The sequence below is a fragment of the Vidua macroura genome, chromosome 2 (assembly GCF_024509145.1).
Source record: "Vidua macroura isolate BioBank_ID:100142 chromosome 2, ASM2450914v1, whole genome shotgun sequence".
Taxonomy (NCBI): domain Eukaryota; kingdom Metazoa; phylum Chordata; class Aves; order Passeriformes; family Viduidae; genus Vidua; species Vidua macroura.
Genome location: NC_071572.1, coordinates 66,712,129 through 66,730,067, shown reverse-complemented (window position 1 = coordinate 66,730,067; position 17,939 = coordinate 66,712,129). Strand labels below are relative to the sequence as shown.

Genomic DNA, 17,939 nt, shown 5'->3' with positions numbered 1-17,939 from the left:
ACTGATCTCATCAGATCAAGCTGATAAGAGCTAAGGGGTCCTGAACATCTCTAAATATGGAGGTTCTGCAACATCTTTGAGCAACCCAGTCCAGTGTTTGACCATCCTCATGGTGTATTTCTTCCCTTTTACCTAGAACATGTAATTTACTGCGCTGCAATTTGTGTCTGTTGGCTCTTGTGCCACCATGGTGCACCTATGAGAAGAGGCTGGTTCCATTTTCCAGTCCTGCCCTGCAGTCAGCTGGTTGTAAGCAGCAACAAGGTCTCCTTTTCTCCAAGGTGAAAATACCCAGCTCTATCAGCCTCTTCATGTGCATCATGTTCTCCAGTCCCTGACTGTTTTGGAGGCTTTTTGACTGACTCTGTTCCATGTGTCAGTATTGTTCTCCTACTGGAGGGAGACCCAAACCAGTGACAGTACTGAGATGAGGTGTTATGAAAGATTGTTCCCCTGGCCCTCTCGTTAATACAGCTCAAGACGCTGTTGGCCACCTTGGCTGCAAGGGCACAGTGCTGACACACCTTCAAACTGTCCTCTAGGACACCGAGGTCCTTTTCTGCTTCCAAACAGCTCCCTACTGTTGCATGGGGTTATTCCTTCCCAGATGCAAGACCTTGGAATTGCTCTGGTGAAGCTCTCTCTGAATAACAGCCCTGCCCTCCAGCTGAATTCAGCTTTTGAAATGCAACAAAAGAATGTAAAATCTAGAGAGCTATGGTGGGAAAGAAGCCCAGCACTCAGAAGCTTCTCAAGGGAAATGAAAGAACCAGATGGAGATAATAGTTTCAGTTACCTCTAGAAGTTACTCACAATGGGAAGGAAACATTACAGAAATGCTTAGATGGCTAAACATTCTGCTATCAACACTAAGGAGTTGGTTTGGTCTTCTGTCTTACCATATTGAAAAAAACAGTGTGCTGATTTCATAAGAGGTATTGGCAATTTGCTTTATGAGATTGGTATCATATGTTATTATGTTTGTGTTTGCTTCCCACAACATTTTAATTTTGTATCTGTTTAGATTTGATGACAGTTACAGTTCTAACTCACAAACTAAAATCAAGTCTTTCTTATAAATTTTTGCCCCAGAGGAGCTGCCTGGGAGCTCTCACAGACCAAAATATGCAGTACTCTGCAGCTGGTGTACGTAAATTCATTTTGTGCTGGAATCTTCTCAGAAGGAAGATTCTGAAAGCTGTAGTTACCATCTGGATTTATCTAATTCTTCAGATTGGTCTATTGCATGAAAACCATGTATTAAGACAAGTCTTCCAAACAGTTGCATTGGTAATCCTTGGGCTCTGTAGATTCTATAAACCTTTGAGTCTTTTAAAATGTATAACCTTTAATAGTTTATCATTGCTTCTGTCAGGATGGTGATGCTCCCTTTGCAAAATATATAAGCTAGGGTCCACAAAAACAATTTGTGGTCAGGGAATGTAGCTTTGGGATAAACTTCCAAGATAGATTAGGCAAATTTGGCCTCTGGCTGCTCTTAGGAATTCTGCTAGTTTTCACAGCCCATTTAGAAATCAACCCTTTCACAGATTCAGATACTCCTTTTTTTTTACATGCCGTTCAGAATAGTTAAATCAACTTCACAAAATACCTTGACAACAGAACATAACAGAGGAAGAAACCTCTGTCAGGTCTGTTATTGAATTACGTGTAGGATGTTCAGATGCTCCTCTTAATGCACGGCACCACTAAGCCATAAATTATTCAAGGAGTGATTTTTCCAGTGCACAACAAATACCACCAATGATTGGTGATCTTAGGAATGTGGTCTCTGTAGTACAGAAAGGATGTTATTGTAGTGATATAACTGCTTCACGTGACCTATGGCATGAACTTCTGTGTCTGGTGAATGGAAGACAAAGCAATGTATGTAAATTATTTTTTATTCACCTTCCATTATGTGTTGCAGGACATCTTGGTGGCTATTACATCTTACAAGACGACTTTTAAAAGATTCATCTGTGATACACTTCCTTGATTTTGCTTTCATTTGGGTCTCTTCCCATGTCATTAAAAGATTTCAAAAGGGGAAAAATATGAAATGTTCTAAAATTCTCATGTTTATCATTCCCTAATTATATGAAAAGCCACCTTCTAGTAGCTGTGGTACAAGTATGGGCCAAAAAATTAAAAATGTGCAACAAAATTTTGCTGTCTTTAGTCTGAGCATCCAAATCTATTCTGGAATCTTCTGTGATTTGGCAGAAGGGGTATGGATGGTGTGGGGTACGTGGTACTCAAGGAAGGAAAAGTAATGCTCTCCATGTTTCTTTGTCAACAGGCTATAATAGCCCTTGTACAAAGCTGTAAGCATAGATGTGGACATAGTTCAGTTTTCAGCATCTTAATAAGGAATAGTAATGTTAAATCAATTACTAAACATAATCTAAATACTTCTTCAAGCAACTCTGCAGATTGGGTAAGACTGGCTTCTGAAATGATTTTCCTGCCACTTTGGTGGGGCCAGCACTGGACATTCCTGGCTAGGAACCAGTATCTGTTTCATAGAGGTGTTTGGGAGAAGCGAAGAACAATTTCTTCCTAAGGTTTTACAGTGCAACCACTGGAAATCTCTCCCATCACACACAGTGCGTGTTCAAAAAGCTGGGGGAAGAGGGCTAAAGATGCAATGGCTTGGGACCTCATAGCCAAGCTTTCCCACATCTAGAGCTGAATTCACATTCGCGTCTGGAGCGCTATGACACCAGCTTATCCTTTGACACCAGATTATCCGTTCTGTTAACAACTGCAATAAAAAAAAAAAACAAAAACACCAAGGACTTTTGTTTGGGTTTTTCCCAGAAATTCTGCCTTAATGTCTACTTTGCGAGGGAAAAAAAGCTCAAAAAAGTGAAATATTCGTAGCCAGCTCGCAGAGAAGGGCGGAGGTGGAACAGAGAGGGAATTCAGGGGCTGGCTCCCGGGGACTCGGTCTGGGGCCGTGAGCCCCACGCAATCCGGCCGGGAGGGCGCGGCTCGGGGCGGGAGCGGAGGGGCCCCGCCGCCGCCGCCGCCGCCGCCGCCGCCGCCGCCGCCGCCGCCGCCGCCGCCGCCGCCGCCGCCGCCGCCGCCGCCGCCGCCGCCGCCGCCGCCGCCGCCGCCGCCGCCGCCGCCGCCGCCGCCGCCGCCGCCGCCGCCGCCGCCGCCGCCGCCGCCCGGGGCTCCGCGGCGCCTGGGGCCGGCCGCGCGGGGCGGAGGGGGCGGCAGGAAGCGCGGCGGCCCCGCCGCGCCCCCGGAAGCGGTTGGGCGGCCGCGGGGGACGGCGGGCTGGCGGGCGCGCAGCGCTCAGATGTGGCCCAGCGCGGCCGCCCTGCAGCCCGCGATGCCCTGGGACCGCCGGGCGCGCCGGCCACGCCGCGGGGCATGGTGAGCCCGGGGCGGCTGCTCCCCGCGGGGACCCGGCGGGCGGCCTCGCTGCTCCGCCCCAGCCTCCTCCTCTTGCTGCTGCTGCGGGGCACCGAGGCGCAGAAAGGTGGGTGCGAGAGCGGTGGCAGGCGAACCCCGCAGCCCCGGCGGCCGGGGGTGGGAACTAACCCTCCGGGGCTCTGCTGCTGGGACGGGGCGCCCCTCGACATGTGCCCCTTGACGCCGAACCTGTCCCTTGCCTGGCCCACAAAGAGCGAGAGAAGCGCCCCTTTTGAAAAAAACAAAAAACAAAAAACAAAAAACAAAAAAAACAAAAAAAAAAAACAAAAACAAAAACAAAAAAAAAACCAAAAACAAAACAAAAAAAAAAACCAAAAGAAACAAACAAACAAAAAAAAACTAAACAAGAAACATTTTTTTCCTGCCCGCTGCCGCACTCCCACGGAGAGCTGGCGGCGGGAGGCTTCACCCGGGCGGGGCGGGACCGCGGCTCGGCAGGAGCCGGGGCTGTGGAGGGGCACGGGGCAGGGCAGGGGCTGTGTGAGTTTGAGTGCCCGGCCCGCGGGTGACCCCCGGCTGCAGGCTGTGAAGTGTTCGGTGTGAGCCAGGAGGCGGATAAAGGGGAGCTGCTGCTGCTTGCTGTGAAAATAAACTTACACTCGTCCGAGAGTATGCAGAAGTGAATATAGGGGTGAGAGTCCGGAACGTGTGACAGACAGGGTGGTAGGTTGTTTTGTTTTGGTGGTTTGTTTGTTTTGTTTTGTTTTGTTTTTGTTTTGTTTGTTTGGTTTTTTTTTTGTTTTGTTTTGTTTTTTTTTTTTTTTTTCTGGTTTGGGTTTTTTGGTGGGTTTTTTGTTTTTTTTTTTGTTTGTTTGTTTGTTTTTTTTTTTGTGTAGAGAGATCGACGAGAATTAATGAGCAGGCTTTAGCACTGTGAAAATTACGAGGCACAATTTGGTCACTTCATGGCAGAAGATCAGAGGATGCCACTGTGACTGTCGCTTTGATCATGTGCTTGGGACAAAGTGGTGGGAGTGAGTGTTTTGACAGCATCTTGAAACTCACTTCTGGGTTTGGGAAGATTAATTTTGTAGTTTTCAATTCCACTTGCTTCTTGCACTGGTCTTGCATCGTTTCAGAAACTGATCTCCTCAGAAATTGTTTTAAGTTGTCACATAACTTTCTCTTTCCATCTCAGAGATGGAAATATGGTTGAATTTCAGAAATGCTGTATTTAAATGCACAAAAGGAATAGGAACTATATGCACTCTACTGGTTTTGTATCTAAATTAAACATTTAATTAATTAAAGTTAATTAATTGAATGGGAGGAGCTCAGTGTTGCATCCGTAGAGCAAGGTAGCTGTGTGGACCTTTTCCTCTTATTTCCAGCTAATTGCATTTATGTTCCTGTACACGTACAAAACTAATGCTAATAAGCATTTGACACAGCTGGGCTTGTTTTCTTGTAATTTATTATGGAGCTGGAAAAGACCCATTTGCTTTCAATCTAAGAGGAAATAGGGCTATTTTAACATTTAGTCTTTTGAAGGCTGATGCTAGATGAGGCAGGCAGCAGCAAGGTGTTAGTTCATGCTGTAGGAGCTTCATGCTTCTGCTGACCTGACACTTGTCTGACCTTTTGGTGAGCAGACTGAGTTTGTTATTCTAGGAGAAGACTGAAATAACTGTGGGGGTAGGGAAGAGTCATAATTTACCTGCAGATGATTGAGTTGAACTGGCTCACTGAGTAGTCAGGGGTATGTTAAAGGGGGTGGGACCATGCAGCAAGAAGTGACGCTTGCGAGGACAGCAGGCTTTTAGGTATGTGTGAAACTTCATCTTTCTGTACTTTGGGAAACTGCTAAAGAACTTCTACCCAGATTTCAATTTGCAGTATTTCTCTAGTTAATGATTAAAGTTAGCTCAGAAGTTTCACTTTTGAGCAGGAGGGGAACCTTTTTATTGGCAAGCTTCATTTTATTTGCTAACAAAAAGCAGAGCTTGTTTTAAGGTGGGGGGCTCTGGTATTGTCAAACACAATGCTTCAATATGAGAAACTGCTGGAGATTCTAAGAAGAGTTCTGCTAGTGAATGATTGTTTCCTTGCCAAAATATTTTCATTTATCTTATTCCAGAGAAGGTTGGGGAGCCCATGTCCTGTATCTCTAAATGCTGGCATAATTCTAATTTGTCTAAGGAATCCCATATAGAAATGAAGCTGCTATCTAGGTCTTGAAGGTCTGCACAAAGTTACTACTCAATTAGGGCATTAAATATGTGCTCAGGCTTTTAAGAGAATATCTTGATTGACAATGGAATTAACCAAGACTTGGGGAATTTCACAATTAAAGTTGCTTTTAAGCTCTTTTATAAAAGTAGAGTGAGTGATACTATGTAGGAACTGAGCCTCATTCATTACGTTAGAGAGGCTGATCCTCTGTTACTAAGTAATTGTTCATTTTCTTTTCTACTGTTCAGCAGCTCTAAGGATCACATACAACATGGTATTTAAATCTTTTTCTGAAGATAGTGTTTTCATTTCTCACATGCTTTCCTGTACAACACCTTACTGGTATGAACTGATTTAAAAAATAATGTTATTTTGGTCAATGTGAAGTTCGTTTTTAGTATTGGCTCAAATTGCCTCTTCTTCCAGACAGCAGCAAACTGAGAAATGAAAAAGTGCAGCTATTGCTGTGGTGAATGTTTTTCATAGTAGCCCACTGTATTGTCTTGTAGGATTCAAGTGGAATTTTTTTTTCAGTCTATCATATTTAAAATCATTCAGTGTATGTAAATCAGACTTCCTTGGTCAGGGACTTGAACTTGAGTGTGTTGCTGTCTTCAAAAACTGAGCATTTTCTATTAGCTCTAACACCTTCAGAAGTGCCTTGTGCTGCATTTCATAATATCGTGCCTTGGGGACTGTCTAGTTAATGGCTGTGCAAGTTAGCTCTTCTGATTTTTGAAACAGTCCTGTAGTGATTCTAGATCCTGGTTGCAAGGAAATTGATATTTGAAAAATACTTAGAGTATTTTTTTGGTTTTTCATGTAATTAGGCAGGTGTGAATGAAAGCAAGCCAGCAGCTAAGCTTGCTGCTCTTTGTGAATTGAATTTGGAGAAACAGCGTTCTTAGCAGATATTTAGGTATTGACATAAATTTGGTATGGTCTGTTCATTAGCTAAATTTAACCTATTTTTTTTTTTAATTTAAGAAAACACAGCTAGAGGAGGAATGGTCGCTTAGCTTTCATCAAAGTAGAAGTTGAATAATGTGTCAGTAATTCTGAAGGTGTGAAGCTTGTAAGGTCTGTAGAGTAAGAACTTTGTTACCACACAGACTGGTTTGGTAGCCATCTGTTGGGATTCCTAGTGGATACCAATGTACCCGTAAAACTGAGGAAAAGTGCCTAAAGTTAAAAAGAACCTTTTATTCTGAAGCTGATTCCCCAATGGCTTGAAGCAGATTTATTAGCAGTTTTTTTAAAAAAAAAATAATGTTGGATTCTTGTTTTTGAATGAGATTCCCACATTTTGTTCTAATCAGATAGCAGCCCATCAGGATGTTGTTGAAGAAAGTGCAAAGAAGTGATTCATCACAGTGGTTTAAAAATGTTTGCTGCGGTGTAGCAGAGAAAAATAATTTCTGAATGTCTGGTGCTGAGTTACCGTCATCTGAAAAATGAAGTGAAAGAACTCATGTCCCTGTGCACACTGAGCCTCATGAAATGTTTTCCATGCCTTGTGTTCGGGATCTCAACCACAGTATTTGTGGATCATTTGTGTTTTCCTTGTTCCTCATCAGTTCCTCGGTGCGCTCTCCTCTCCGCAGCGCTCCTGGTCTCACCTCTGCTTGTCCCTCCTGCAGGGAGTAGGCAGTGGTGGCTCTGGCTGCGGCCAGTCCAGAACTGGGCAGGTGCTGATCTGTCAGCTGTAGTTTGGGGAGAAGGAATAAGGCAAAGAGAAGATGGCTCTAGCTGCATATCCAGCGGCTGAGCAAGATGGAGGGAGACTGCAGCTTCTCCCTCAGGCTCCTGGAAGGGATGATCTCCTGCTATGCCAGGGGCTGACAAGGGTTCCAGCTGCCGGGGTAGCCCATTGCAGGTGTGTCTTTTTCTGCTGCAGAGAGTTCCGGGCATGTGAGTACAAAGCACTGCCACAAAGCAGTCTGTCACATGAGCGATTGCCATGTGCTGCCTTGCGCACAAGTGCCAGTTCCTATTCTTGCTAAATTAGATTGGGTGGGCAGTGTCTCACTGCCCTTTGTATCCGTTGTCCTTGGCTGGGCTGATCTGGAAGAAAGGGAGTCACAGCCAAATCCAAAAGGAATTATTTTGATTAAAAAGACCCTCAGATCTTTTTAATCTTAATAAATGAGAGATTTATTGTCCCTCAAATTAACATCAGATTAAGTGTTTTATGAGGAGGAGGGCAGTGTTCTAATGAACTGTTCTGCTTTTTTAATGGGACAGTTTTACTTAAGAGTGCAGAGTGTTTTGAAGATACAGTTGTGCAGTTTGAGGATTCAGGGATTGGTACCATTTAGGCAGGACTGCTGAGGCAAATCCGTATCATCTGTGTTGAGAAGTATGGAAGAATTTTTCAAGGGCAGGGCTGAAAGTTAGGGTAGGCTTTTTCAGGTTTTCTAATGCTCTTTTCAACTTCTCAGCATTGCACCTTGAAGATAGATTTAGAGAGGAGGAACAGTGCTGTTAAGAATTTTGTGGAGGAATGCAGTTCCTGAAGGGAAGTGAGCTGCTATTGGAAGTATAGACCTAACAAGAGTGGATATGCTTTGCTTTTGAAAACAAGAATCTCAGTAAGGTTATTTTTCCTCCTCTAGTTAATGAGCATTATTTGAAGTGGGTGTCTGAATCTGGTGGCAAAAGGTACATCCGTGTGTTCTGCTTTGGGAAAAGCTGGAATTTGTTTTGTAGTCAAAGTATTTCCTTTCCCTCCTGCATTTCCTGATTGAGTTGCTTTTAGATTAACTTCACTAAATCAAATATTATGGAAAATTCAGCATCCTTTTATTTAAAACAGTGTAGTTGAAACCACTGTCCAAGCATAGAGTGTGGATTTATTACTACACTGAAGTTCGGGGAGGCGGAGAGGGAGAGTGGGAGTAATACTGATGTAGAAGGCCCTGTGGTAACTTGTATTAAGATAGAATTTTCAGTCCTGGAGTATTTTTAATACAGAATGGTGGGTTGTTATCTGTGAAGCTTGTTCATTAATGCAGTAATGAAATATCAAATTTTGCTAAACTGCATTCTTTGCCATCCATTACTGGAGACAAACCGTTTGAGCTGTGCTATTTATAGTCTATTTGAGCTTGTTTCTTTATAACCAAACACTTTGTTATTTGAAACAAAAATTATACTTGAAAATTTGATAGTAACTTGACCTTTGGACCTCAGAATAACAGTGATTTTTGGAAATGTCTTCTGGTTTGTGCATTTTTGTTTAGTGCCTGAAAAAAAAACCCAAAAACCCAAACACCAGCTCTTGAATAGGTAAGAAGCATTTAACCTGTGCTTTCTTTGCAAGTGTGTAACTTCTTTGTTTCCCTGCATGACCACTTAGTTTCCCTTGGTGAAGAGTTTTAAAAGGATAACATTTCTCTGTGTTTGCTAAACTCTTAAAAAATGAAATTAAAGCAGATAGTTCATGCTTGTTTAGCTATCTCACTATTTCAATCAATTGGATCATGGACTTGTAGCACATCACTTGGTACTGCTTATGGTATTTGCTTGCTTCCTGTTGGCATTTCTTCAAAATCTCTGTGTTTGGAGTTGTCACTTCTGTTTGGATTGTATTCTTTTTTCTCTGCAAATATCAAAATAAAAATAATTTTCAATGAGTTAGCAGTCTGTAAGGTTTGAACCAGCACAGCTGGTGGATACTGAAACTCAGTGATTAGTTGTCTCTTTGATTTTGGTCAGTTTAGTTGCATCCTGAAAATCAAGCATATATGTGTTCGTCTTTGCAGTAAGTGACAATCATACCTCTATGTATTTTGTTGCAAGTTTGCAGTGAGACTGTGATTTGATGTGACCTCCCTATCTATAAAACAACTGGAATATATTTGCAGTAGCAATGTGAAATGCAAGTCCACGAACCATTAGAAATGCAAGGATTCTTAGCAGCTATTGGCAGTTGCTTCTAAAAAAGTACATTCTTTAGAAGAAAAAGGATTGCTGGAAGCAGAATATGTGTAAATGGGGGCTGAGTCTGTACGTGTCGGGCATGCTTGTTTTTAGTGTTTGCTGACGTGAGGAGGCTGTGTTAGCCTGGTCACTGATCTCTGTACAAGAGGTGTTGTGCATTGTGACTCAGGGAATCATTATTTCCTGACAGTTATTTGACTGCTTATCTTAAGAACCTCTGTTCTGAGTATCTTACTGAAAATGCTAACTTCTGTCCTGTGAGTAGAAATCCCACACCTCTTGTTGTTGAGTGGTGTCACTGTTAGGAGGTCCCAGTTCTGCACCATGGCTGTGATGGTTGCTTTAGTAAATGTCATGGAAGCTGAACCAAGTTTGTGAACTCAGTTGTGTCATTCCTGGCAATACCAGGAATGTAGGTGTGTTTTTAAGAATGTCTTAGAAACAGATGGGATGGGGGGGTTGTTTTTTTATTTTGTTTTCTTCTCCAGGTGTTTAAAGCATGCTAGCTTTAGAAATAGTTTAAAAGTCTCTTTTTCAAGATGCCTTTGCTCAAGTCTGAAAACTTTCTGGAAAGAAATTTAATGCAACTTCTTGAATTCCCCTTAGTTAGAATAGTGACTAGCCAACTCTAAGTAGTCAAGGTGTACAGGAAATCATACTTTAAAGGGCCTTTTTGCTCTTCAGTACACTATGAAACCATCATTGTGTAAAATGACTCATAAATTAGGATCACACAGGTTCAAACGTGGTGCTTTTTTCCTTTTTGAGAGTGTCTAGAGGTTTTTTATTTGTGTAGATTTTCAATATTTCTTTTCTTTTTTTTTTTTTTTTGGAAATATTTCTCTGGCATTTTCTTTATGCCAGAGTTTGTCTTTCACTGGCAAAACTGTATTAGAGTGGTTTTGTTAATTGTAGTATTAAAGAAAAAAAAACAAAGATTTTTTTTTCTATGTGGGAATCTTTGATTTTGTTAGCATTTTTCATTTTTTAGTAAAAGTTTTAAATTAATGTATAATGTTTTAACATTTTTCATGATGTGACAACTCAATTCAGCTAATCACAGGAGACTGCCTTATTAACCATATTCCATAGATCATGCATCATTTATGAACTGAAAAGTGGAAATAAAATCAATGGTCAGATCATCTATTTGCTTTAATAAACACTCCCCTTCCCACTTCATATCTTCACTAGTTAATCCCTCCTCTAAATCCTCCTCCCAGATTTTCAAGTTTTCCAAATATACTTTTAGCTCAAGGAAGAGGTTTTGTTATCGAGGATTGGAATATTACCCATTAGAATGACAATCCTTGCCAGCTACTCATCTCTGGATTGTCAGTCTTGCTGGAATTTGATGGATTGTGCATGAGGTCACATGGATTCTCTTTTAAAGTTTTTTCCCCCAAAATGGTTTTTCTGATAGAACCACTTCTTAAAAGCAACCCCTCTGATTTTCTTGTTTCTTTACTTTAATTGCTGTCAGAGGTAGTAATTTGATTTGTGTGAATACTGTTAATGGTGGAAAAGGGAACTTGAAAAGCTTGACATGCTTCTGAAAATGGTTGTGAACAGATAATTCTTCTGTCCTGGTTTCTAAACAGGTGTAAATTTTTCCCAGAGTGATGCTGTCAGTCATCACACTAATACTGTTTATTGTGACCTGGCATTTAATCAAGATTTGTGTATAAATGTTCTATAAATTTGCAAATTCCAGATTTGCAAAAGGATAGTTATTTTTAATCCCTAAGTACCTTTCTCTCCTCCTATTCAGTGATCCATTTGTGATTTTCCTAAACTTAGATCAGGCCATCATAAGACCTCAAATGTTGCTTAACTGTGAAGAGGAAATCTTTTCAGGTCTCTTAATTGCAAATTCTTGGAGTAGGAGTAGCTGTTTCAGTGCCCAGTTGCAGCTTTCAATGTTGAAGGATAACACTGAACTGTTTCAGCAGTTGTGCCACATTTCTCTTTAGTTTTGCCCCAATATAAAATTAAAAATGCAAAAATAGGATGAATAAAGTGTTTTAATTAGACTTGGCAAGACAAGCCACTTGTATATCTACTTGCATGTAAACATGGAGGTTTTTCTGGAGAGAAATCTCACAGGAATGAGGCAGGTGGAAGATCCTGTGTCTTGAGTGGAAAGACGAATTACAGTGGTGCAATTTTGTGTGGTTACTGCTCAAAGTTCAGAGCTTTAGGGTCTGAAAGGATAGTGCACCACAGAGATACAGCACGTGTGCTGAGTCTGTTGTGCATGTATGATTGCCTGCAGGACCACACAGGGTTTCACAGCTGGCAGCTCCTGCATCTTCAGCAGGACTGTAGCCAGCTAAAGCCCATATCTGGTTATTTTAACTTGGCTCCGGAATGGTTAAGATGCAAAGAAAAACATCTTGCATTGCTCAGTGTGGTGGAAAGAAGCCACTAGTGCTTAATTTTTCTTCTGCAAATCTGTGAGTTTTGTGATAAACCAAGAAGCCCTAAACCACATTATCTGTTAAATTCTATTTTTATGCAGTTGTGTACAGGTATCAAAGTACATCTCAGTATCACAAGGGTGGAAAAAGGAATGCATTAAATTAAATGCTTTTGAACACTAGTGTATTAAGTCTAGTGATGATCATTTTTTGTCTTTCTCCTAAGTATATTTGAAAATTTCAAATAAAGGATTTCTATTACTTTATATTTTCATTTTTAAAGATATTATTTCAAGTTCTCCACAAGGCATCATTTGCTACACAAAGCATCATTTCCTTCTTGCTATGAAGAAGGTACAGCAAATCTTATTGACTAGCTTAAAGTCACAGGTAGTTTTTACTGAAGCTTCACACACTGAATTCCTACATGCTCTTGCTATACTTCTTATGATAAATTTGGCACTTAAAAAAATGAAGACTCAAACATTTAAATTTACTCTCATCTTCCTAGTTCATCATCTTATTATTCAGGAATACATAAGGCTTGTTTTATTGGTTGTATCATAGAGGGTCAAAAGTGTGGCAACATCTTTGTTTTAAGGGAATATCTACAGGGTAAAATTAGGAATGAAGTGCCTTTTATAACAGATAGTATATTAAATTTTATGATGCTAGAATGAAGCCAAGTCATTCAAAATGGGGAACGTCCAAATAGTCCCTGTTGTAATTTTGAAAATATATTAGAAAATTAATGTTAGAAATCAAGATGATACTGTATGCCACCTACACCAGGAGAAGGAACTGCTGGTGCACAGATATGGAGTAGGACTGTTTCATCAGTTGGATGACAACCTTTAAAGAGGGTTAGAAATAAATGTAAAGTCTCTGTTCTTGGTACAGCTGTGGGGTGCAAATAATGACAACTGTGTTCTGAGGTTTTCAGTGACAGCTGGTTTTTTTTTGGTTTTTTTTTTTTTTTGGTTTTTTTTTTTGTTTTTTGTTTTTTTGTTTTTTTTTTTTTTGTTTTGTTTTGTTTTGTTTGGTTTGGTTTTTTTTTTTTTTTGGTCAGGAGCTGCCAGCTTCTGTTGGTTCCATGGTACCAAAAACTATTTTTACCTGTGGCTGCTGCTGTCTCCTCCCTGTCCCTGCATTGCATCCTCTGCGTTGCTCAGGCTCCAGTGGCTGGTGAGCCATGCCCATCCCTCGCCCAGCAAAGGGCAGCTGGGATGGGAGCCTGGGCTGGGAACTGGGCTGCAGTCCAACAGGGGTAGTACAGTGAGCACTGGCAGTGGGTGGGGCAAGGAAGGGGCAGCTGCTCCTGAGAGGCAAGATGGTGCTGCCACCATGGATCTGCAGGTTAGGCTGTGCAGTCTCATTTATGAACTGGAAAAGGAAGGGGGAACTGTTGAGTGTAGTGTTAATTTAGCATGTGGATTATTGGTATGATTGGAGAACGTTTTTGCCTCTTAGTTGACTTATGTGAGGCTTGTGAAATTTCACAGGGTCCTAGTGTGGTGAGGAGTTTGAAGAACTTCCTGTAGGTTTGAAGCCTATTCTGACCATGACCATTGCTTAATTTCATAGTGCTTTGCATGACCGTCTGTGTGTTATTTTTCCTTTATTCATCATCTGTGTTTCTGTTGTGTAGCACTTAAAGCACTGAAGCACAATAGTGTTTATTTTTAAGAACATGTTGGTGCCGATTGCAAAGTAAATGCTGTGTCTTGGGAAGTGGGCAAGCTGCATGTGCCAGCCAAACAAAGACACAGAGCATGAGCTGTCACTGTGAGTCAGCTGGGCAGCAGATCAGAGGGGCTTCTGCATTATGTACCACTGAGCACACAATCCTCTCACAGACTCCTCATGTGAATCACTTTTCACCATGCCTAGCCTGTCCTTGTAGCCTCCTTTTGCCAGCATACTATTTAAGCAAGTCATAGCTGTCCCTGGGGACTTACTCACATTGTTTCCCTGGCATCGGTGAGTGAAAGCCTTGCGGCACAGTCTTACACAGCTGATGTCTCTTCTGTTCTTTTAGTAGTAGTCAGTTCAGTTAGTACATCACAGCACAGGAAGCACATGTCTTACCTGCTCTGACAACTTAATAATTTTAGATAATTTATTTTAAAATGTTACCATATTTGGATGCTAAATTTAGAATTCCTAAGTGGTACTCTTTTGTGTAAAATTCAGTGGCTAAAAGCTGAGACTAGAGTTCCAGAGAGGATGATTGTAAAGCTGTGTGTATAGATTAAAATAATGAAGTGCTAATTATCACTAGCTCAGCACGTGGCCCGTATTGTAAATGAAAGCAGTAAAATTTTGTTGTAATGGCATATTAAATTTTGTACTTTTGCTGTAAGAACAAGAATCAGCCTCTGTCTCCTGTCACCCTCTCCTGTCACCCCACTGAGCTGCTAACATTTTGAAAAGCAAAATGCTTATTGTGCTTCTGTCCTGTACCTGTCTTTGTTAAACTTCATCCCATAATTTCATTAACTGTCTAAGAGTGCCCCACAGCAGGTAAATAAATCCATGCTGAGGGAGCCATAATCCCACGTGCCCTCCACTCTTTGCCCTGCCACTGGCAGTGGCACCAAGAGCTGCCGCAGAGAGTTGGGTTGATGACACCCAGTACTGTGTGGTGGCAGTGGGTTGGCTGCAGCCAGCTTGTTCCTCGAGCCAGTGCACCACTCTTGTGTGACTGCTCTTCTCAGGGTTGGGATGGTTTCTGCCTCTCTGCTTGGCATTAAAGGTTGTTTAAAATGCAAACATGGGTTGGCAGTGCTGGTGAAAGAAGCAGTTGATGGTGTTCCCCTACTCTCACACTGTCTTATCCCTCTGTCAAGGAAGGCACTGCTGCATATGCATACTCAAATAAAGTAGGAGGTTGCTCTAGTTTAAAACTAACAGCTGTTTTTATGCTAAGTCCCTGCTCTGGTTGGCCATGTGGCTGCATAAATGTTTGCCTCCAGTACCAGGAAGGGTGTGAGAACATGTGGCCAAAAGTGAGAGGCAGACAAGGCTTGCTTTTGTCCGTGGCTGTGCTAATTTAAAGTGCCTTCAAGTGTTTATTGAGCTGTGGCCTTGTTTGTGGCAGTGTGGGGTATTTTATGTTGTGAAACATCTGTAGTGGGATGAAATGCCCAAACCAGTGTCTTACTGAGGCAAGTAAATGGCATTAAGATCAAAGTGGACTGTGTGCTTGCTGGCTTGTTAAGAAAATTAATTCTGACAGTGGAACAGATTCCTTCCTGAAGAACATCACTCTATGGAATTTGGTGAAAACAGCAGTGAGTTTGGAGGACACAAATAAGGGCATTTGAAAATACTTGAAAAAGCTATTTAGAATTTGATGTCTCTGTGATTTAATTCCTCAGTGTTTCTTATTTGTGGAACTCTTTTGGTCTTTGTGTAAATTTTGTTGCCCACGCTGAGAAAAGCAAAAAGCAGATGCAGCATCTTTTAGTGGTATGCTGAGAAAAAGTAGGGAAATGCATAGCACAGAAGCTAAACAGAAGAGGAGAAATTATAGTAATGCATTGAATCAGAAAGAGTTGTGTATTTGAAGTTAAAATGAATGTTTTAAAACATCTTTTTTGTGCTTACATGACTCTTATAGTTTTGGTTCTATCTGTGCTTAGTTAAAAAAGTTTCACTTACATCCAACATTTAGTCACAAACATACATAAAATAATAGCTTATATATGTAAAATCTTCTCAGGAAACCCACTGGTTAAATTGAGTCTGTTCGAAAGGTGGTGCCACATGTTGAAATTGAGATTGGTGTTTTGATATGTATCAGCTATGCTTTATAGGTTATAATATTGAACTGTCTAATGTCTTTATCATTCACTCTTCTCCAAGTAAGGAATGGGAAAGTATTCACTGATCTAAAAAATTATTTTAAACATGTTTTGATAGTGAGAACAAATTTAGCAGTCACTAACAGCAGCTGTTCTCCTGGGGGAAAAGTTCTGATTAATTGACTTCCACAATTATAAAGCATAGTTGTTTTTTTTTTTTTTGTGGGTATTAATAACTTAGCACCCACTCCTGCGTGTTCAGTATTTTTTCATTTTGTTAAATTCCACATTTTCTTCATGTATCAAAATCCTGTGGATTTGGTATGTTTATGTTGGTCCGAGACCTGTATTTTGTTGATGTAAAGAACTTGGCTCTGAGAAATTGTTTTTAACCATCTGCATGATTGCATCAGACATCAGTATGCCATGGCCCAGGGGTCATATGAACTCTCTCAGGAGGGTGCATCCAGGCTGCATTCAGAGCTGCCTGCAGAGGAGGTGGATCCTCCTCCTGATGGCAGCAGTCTGCCTTTCCCTGGCAACTGCTTAAGAGGTGCCCCTGTTTCTAACAGCTTTTGGTGAAGAGCTGAACTTTTCCTCTTTGCTGTGAACTTGGTCCCCAGCACATGTGAGATAGGATGGACATCTGCAGCCCCTCCTCATGTCAGGTGTGATATGTGCCCACCAGTGATATGGTGCCTTCTACAAAGGGCCTTATCTATCCTGCAAGTGTAGGAGGCCTGTGGTGTGAGAAGGAAGTCTGAAAGAAAGCAGACTTGTTCATCTGTGTACTGACAAGAGAGGAATAATTGGTTAGGGAATTGATGTCTGTCTTCTATGTGTTCTTAGATATTCCACTCTCAGAGGTTAACAGAAGCAAAAGGTTCTCTGCCACTTAATGGCTTGAGGATGAACAAAGTGACTGCTGTCCTATATATGCTGCTGTAGTGAAAAGAATTGTACTTTTTCTTGGAGAAATTACTGAGTATTGCAGATTGCTCCCTTGATGCTGGATGTGTGTATGTGTCTCTGGAGTTCATCAGTGATGTTTAAAAAAGTGTGACAGAAATAATGAAGCACCATGTTACATGGAGAGGTTCAAGAACTGCCCTTTTATAGTACCAATACAGCAACATGTGGGTTCCTAGTTGTGCAAGTTTCACTGGAAGTGTGATTTTTAAAATTTTCCAAATAGCTCACGAGTGATGCTGCTGCCCTTGGCAGTCTGTATATGCCATGTAATCTTCAGATTCTTCAGGCATGAAGTGTCTGGCATTTCTGTTATCACTAAGTGAAATACAATAAAAAGATCTAAAATGTCCATTCAGAATAAGCTACTTTTAAAAATCAACTTCATACTAAGATGCTGCAGTTCAGCACAATTGTTTTTCCTTTCCTTTCTAGTATGATTTGATGGCAGGTTCTTTAATATGGATAGAGGAATATTTTTCCTCTCATGTTTTTAAGAAAGCCTACAACAAAAAGGGAGGTTTGAGATTGACGTTTCCATTAAATTGTGTGAACCAAATTAGAAAGTTTTTCTCTCTAGCCATGGGAAACAAGACATTGTTCCAAACTACAAGAGGTAATATTGTCATTTTTTAGTGATGTGTCTTTAGAAGAAAAGTCCCAATTTTTAAAACTTAAAATATTTTATTTGCATTTTCTCACCTAAATGTGTTTAGTTGTTTTGGAGTTCTTTTGCTTTTCTCATCAGAAAGCTGTGCGCTGTTCATCATGCACAGTGCAGGTATTGTTTCATGCTTGAGACAGCTGAACAGGAAGCTAGCAGAGAGAAGTGTTTAAATGAATGATAGGCATGATCTTTTCTAGTTTTAACTGGAGAAGTTTACAGCTTAAATACATTTTGGGTCAAAGAGGAGACACAGGCTTTCCTTTGTCTTTGATTTCCAGCAGCACAGGCTTAAGATGCAAGAAGGTGGGGAAGAATCAAAGATACAGGCTCATGTGCATTATTGGTATTCCTGGTTTTAAGAAATAGTATTTGTGTGGTGACTGCATTGCAATAACAGGCCGATTGAAATGAGAACTAATTAACTTCTGAGCATTATAGTTCATGCAAGGATTTTTATTTTCCTTAAAATGCACTCAGAACAGTGTATCTGCCCATACAAGAGAATGCTACTATGAT

At 41.1% G+C, this 17,939-nt stretch overlaps 1 protein-coding gene across 3 annotated transcripts in view; it reads left to right on the top strand.

The window, feature by feature from the left end:
- Positions 1-3,374: 3,374 nt before the first annotated feature.
- Positions 3,375-17,939, top strand: part of DCBLD2 (discoidin, CUB and LCCL domain containing 2) — a 54,024-nt gene continuing 39,459 nt past the window's right edge. For all 3 annotated transcript variants that reach the window (XM_053971114.1, XM_053971115.1, XM_053971113.1), the window contains exon 1: positions 3,375-3,493. In XM_053971114.1, coding sequence (XP_053827089.1) covers positions 3,385-3,493 — 109 coding nt within the window. In that variant the 5' untranslated portion in view covers positions 3,375-3,384. The remainder of the gene's footprint in view (positions 3,494-17,939) is intronic.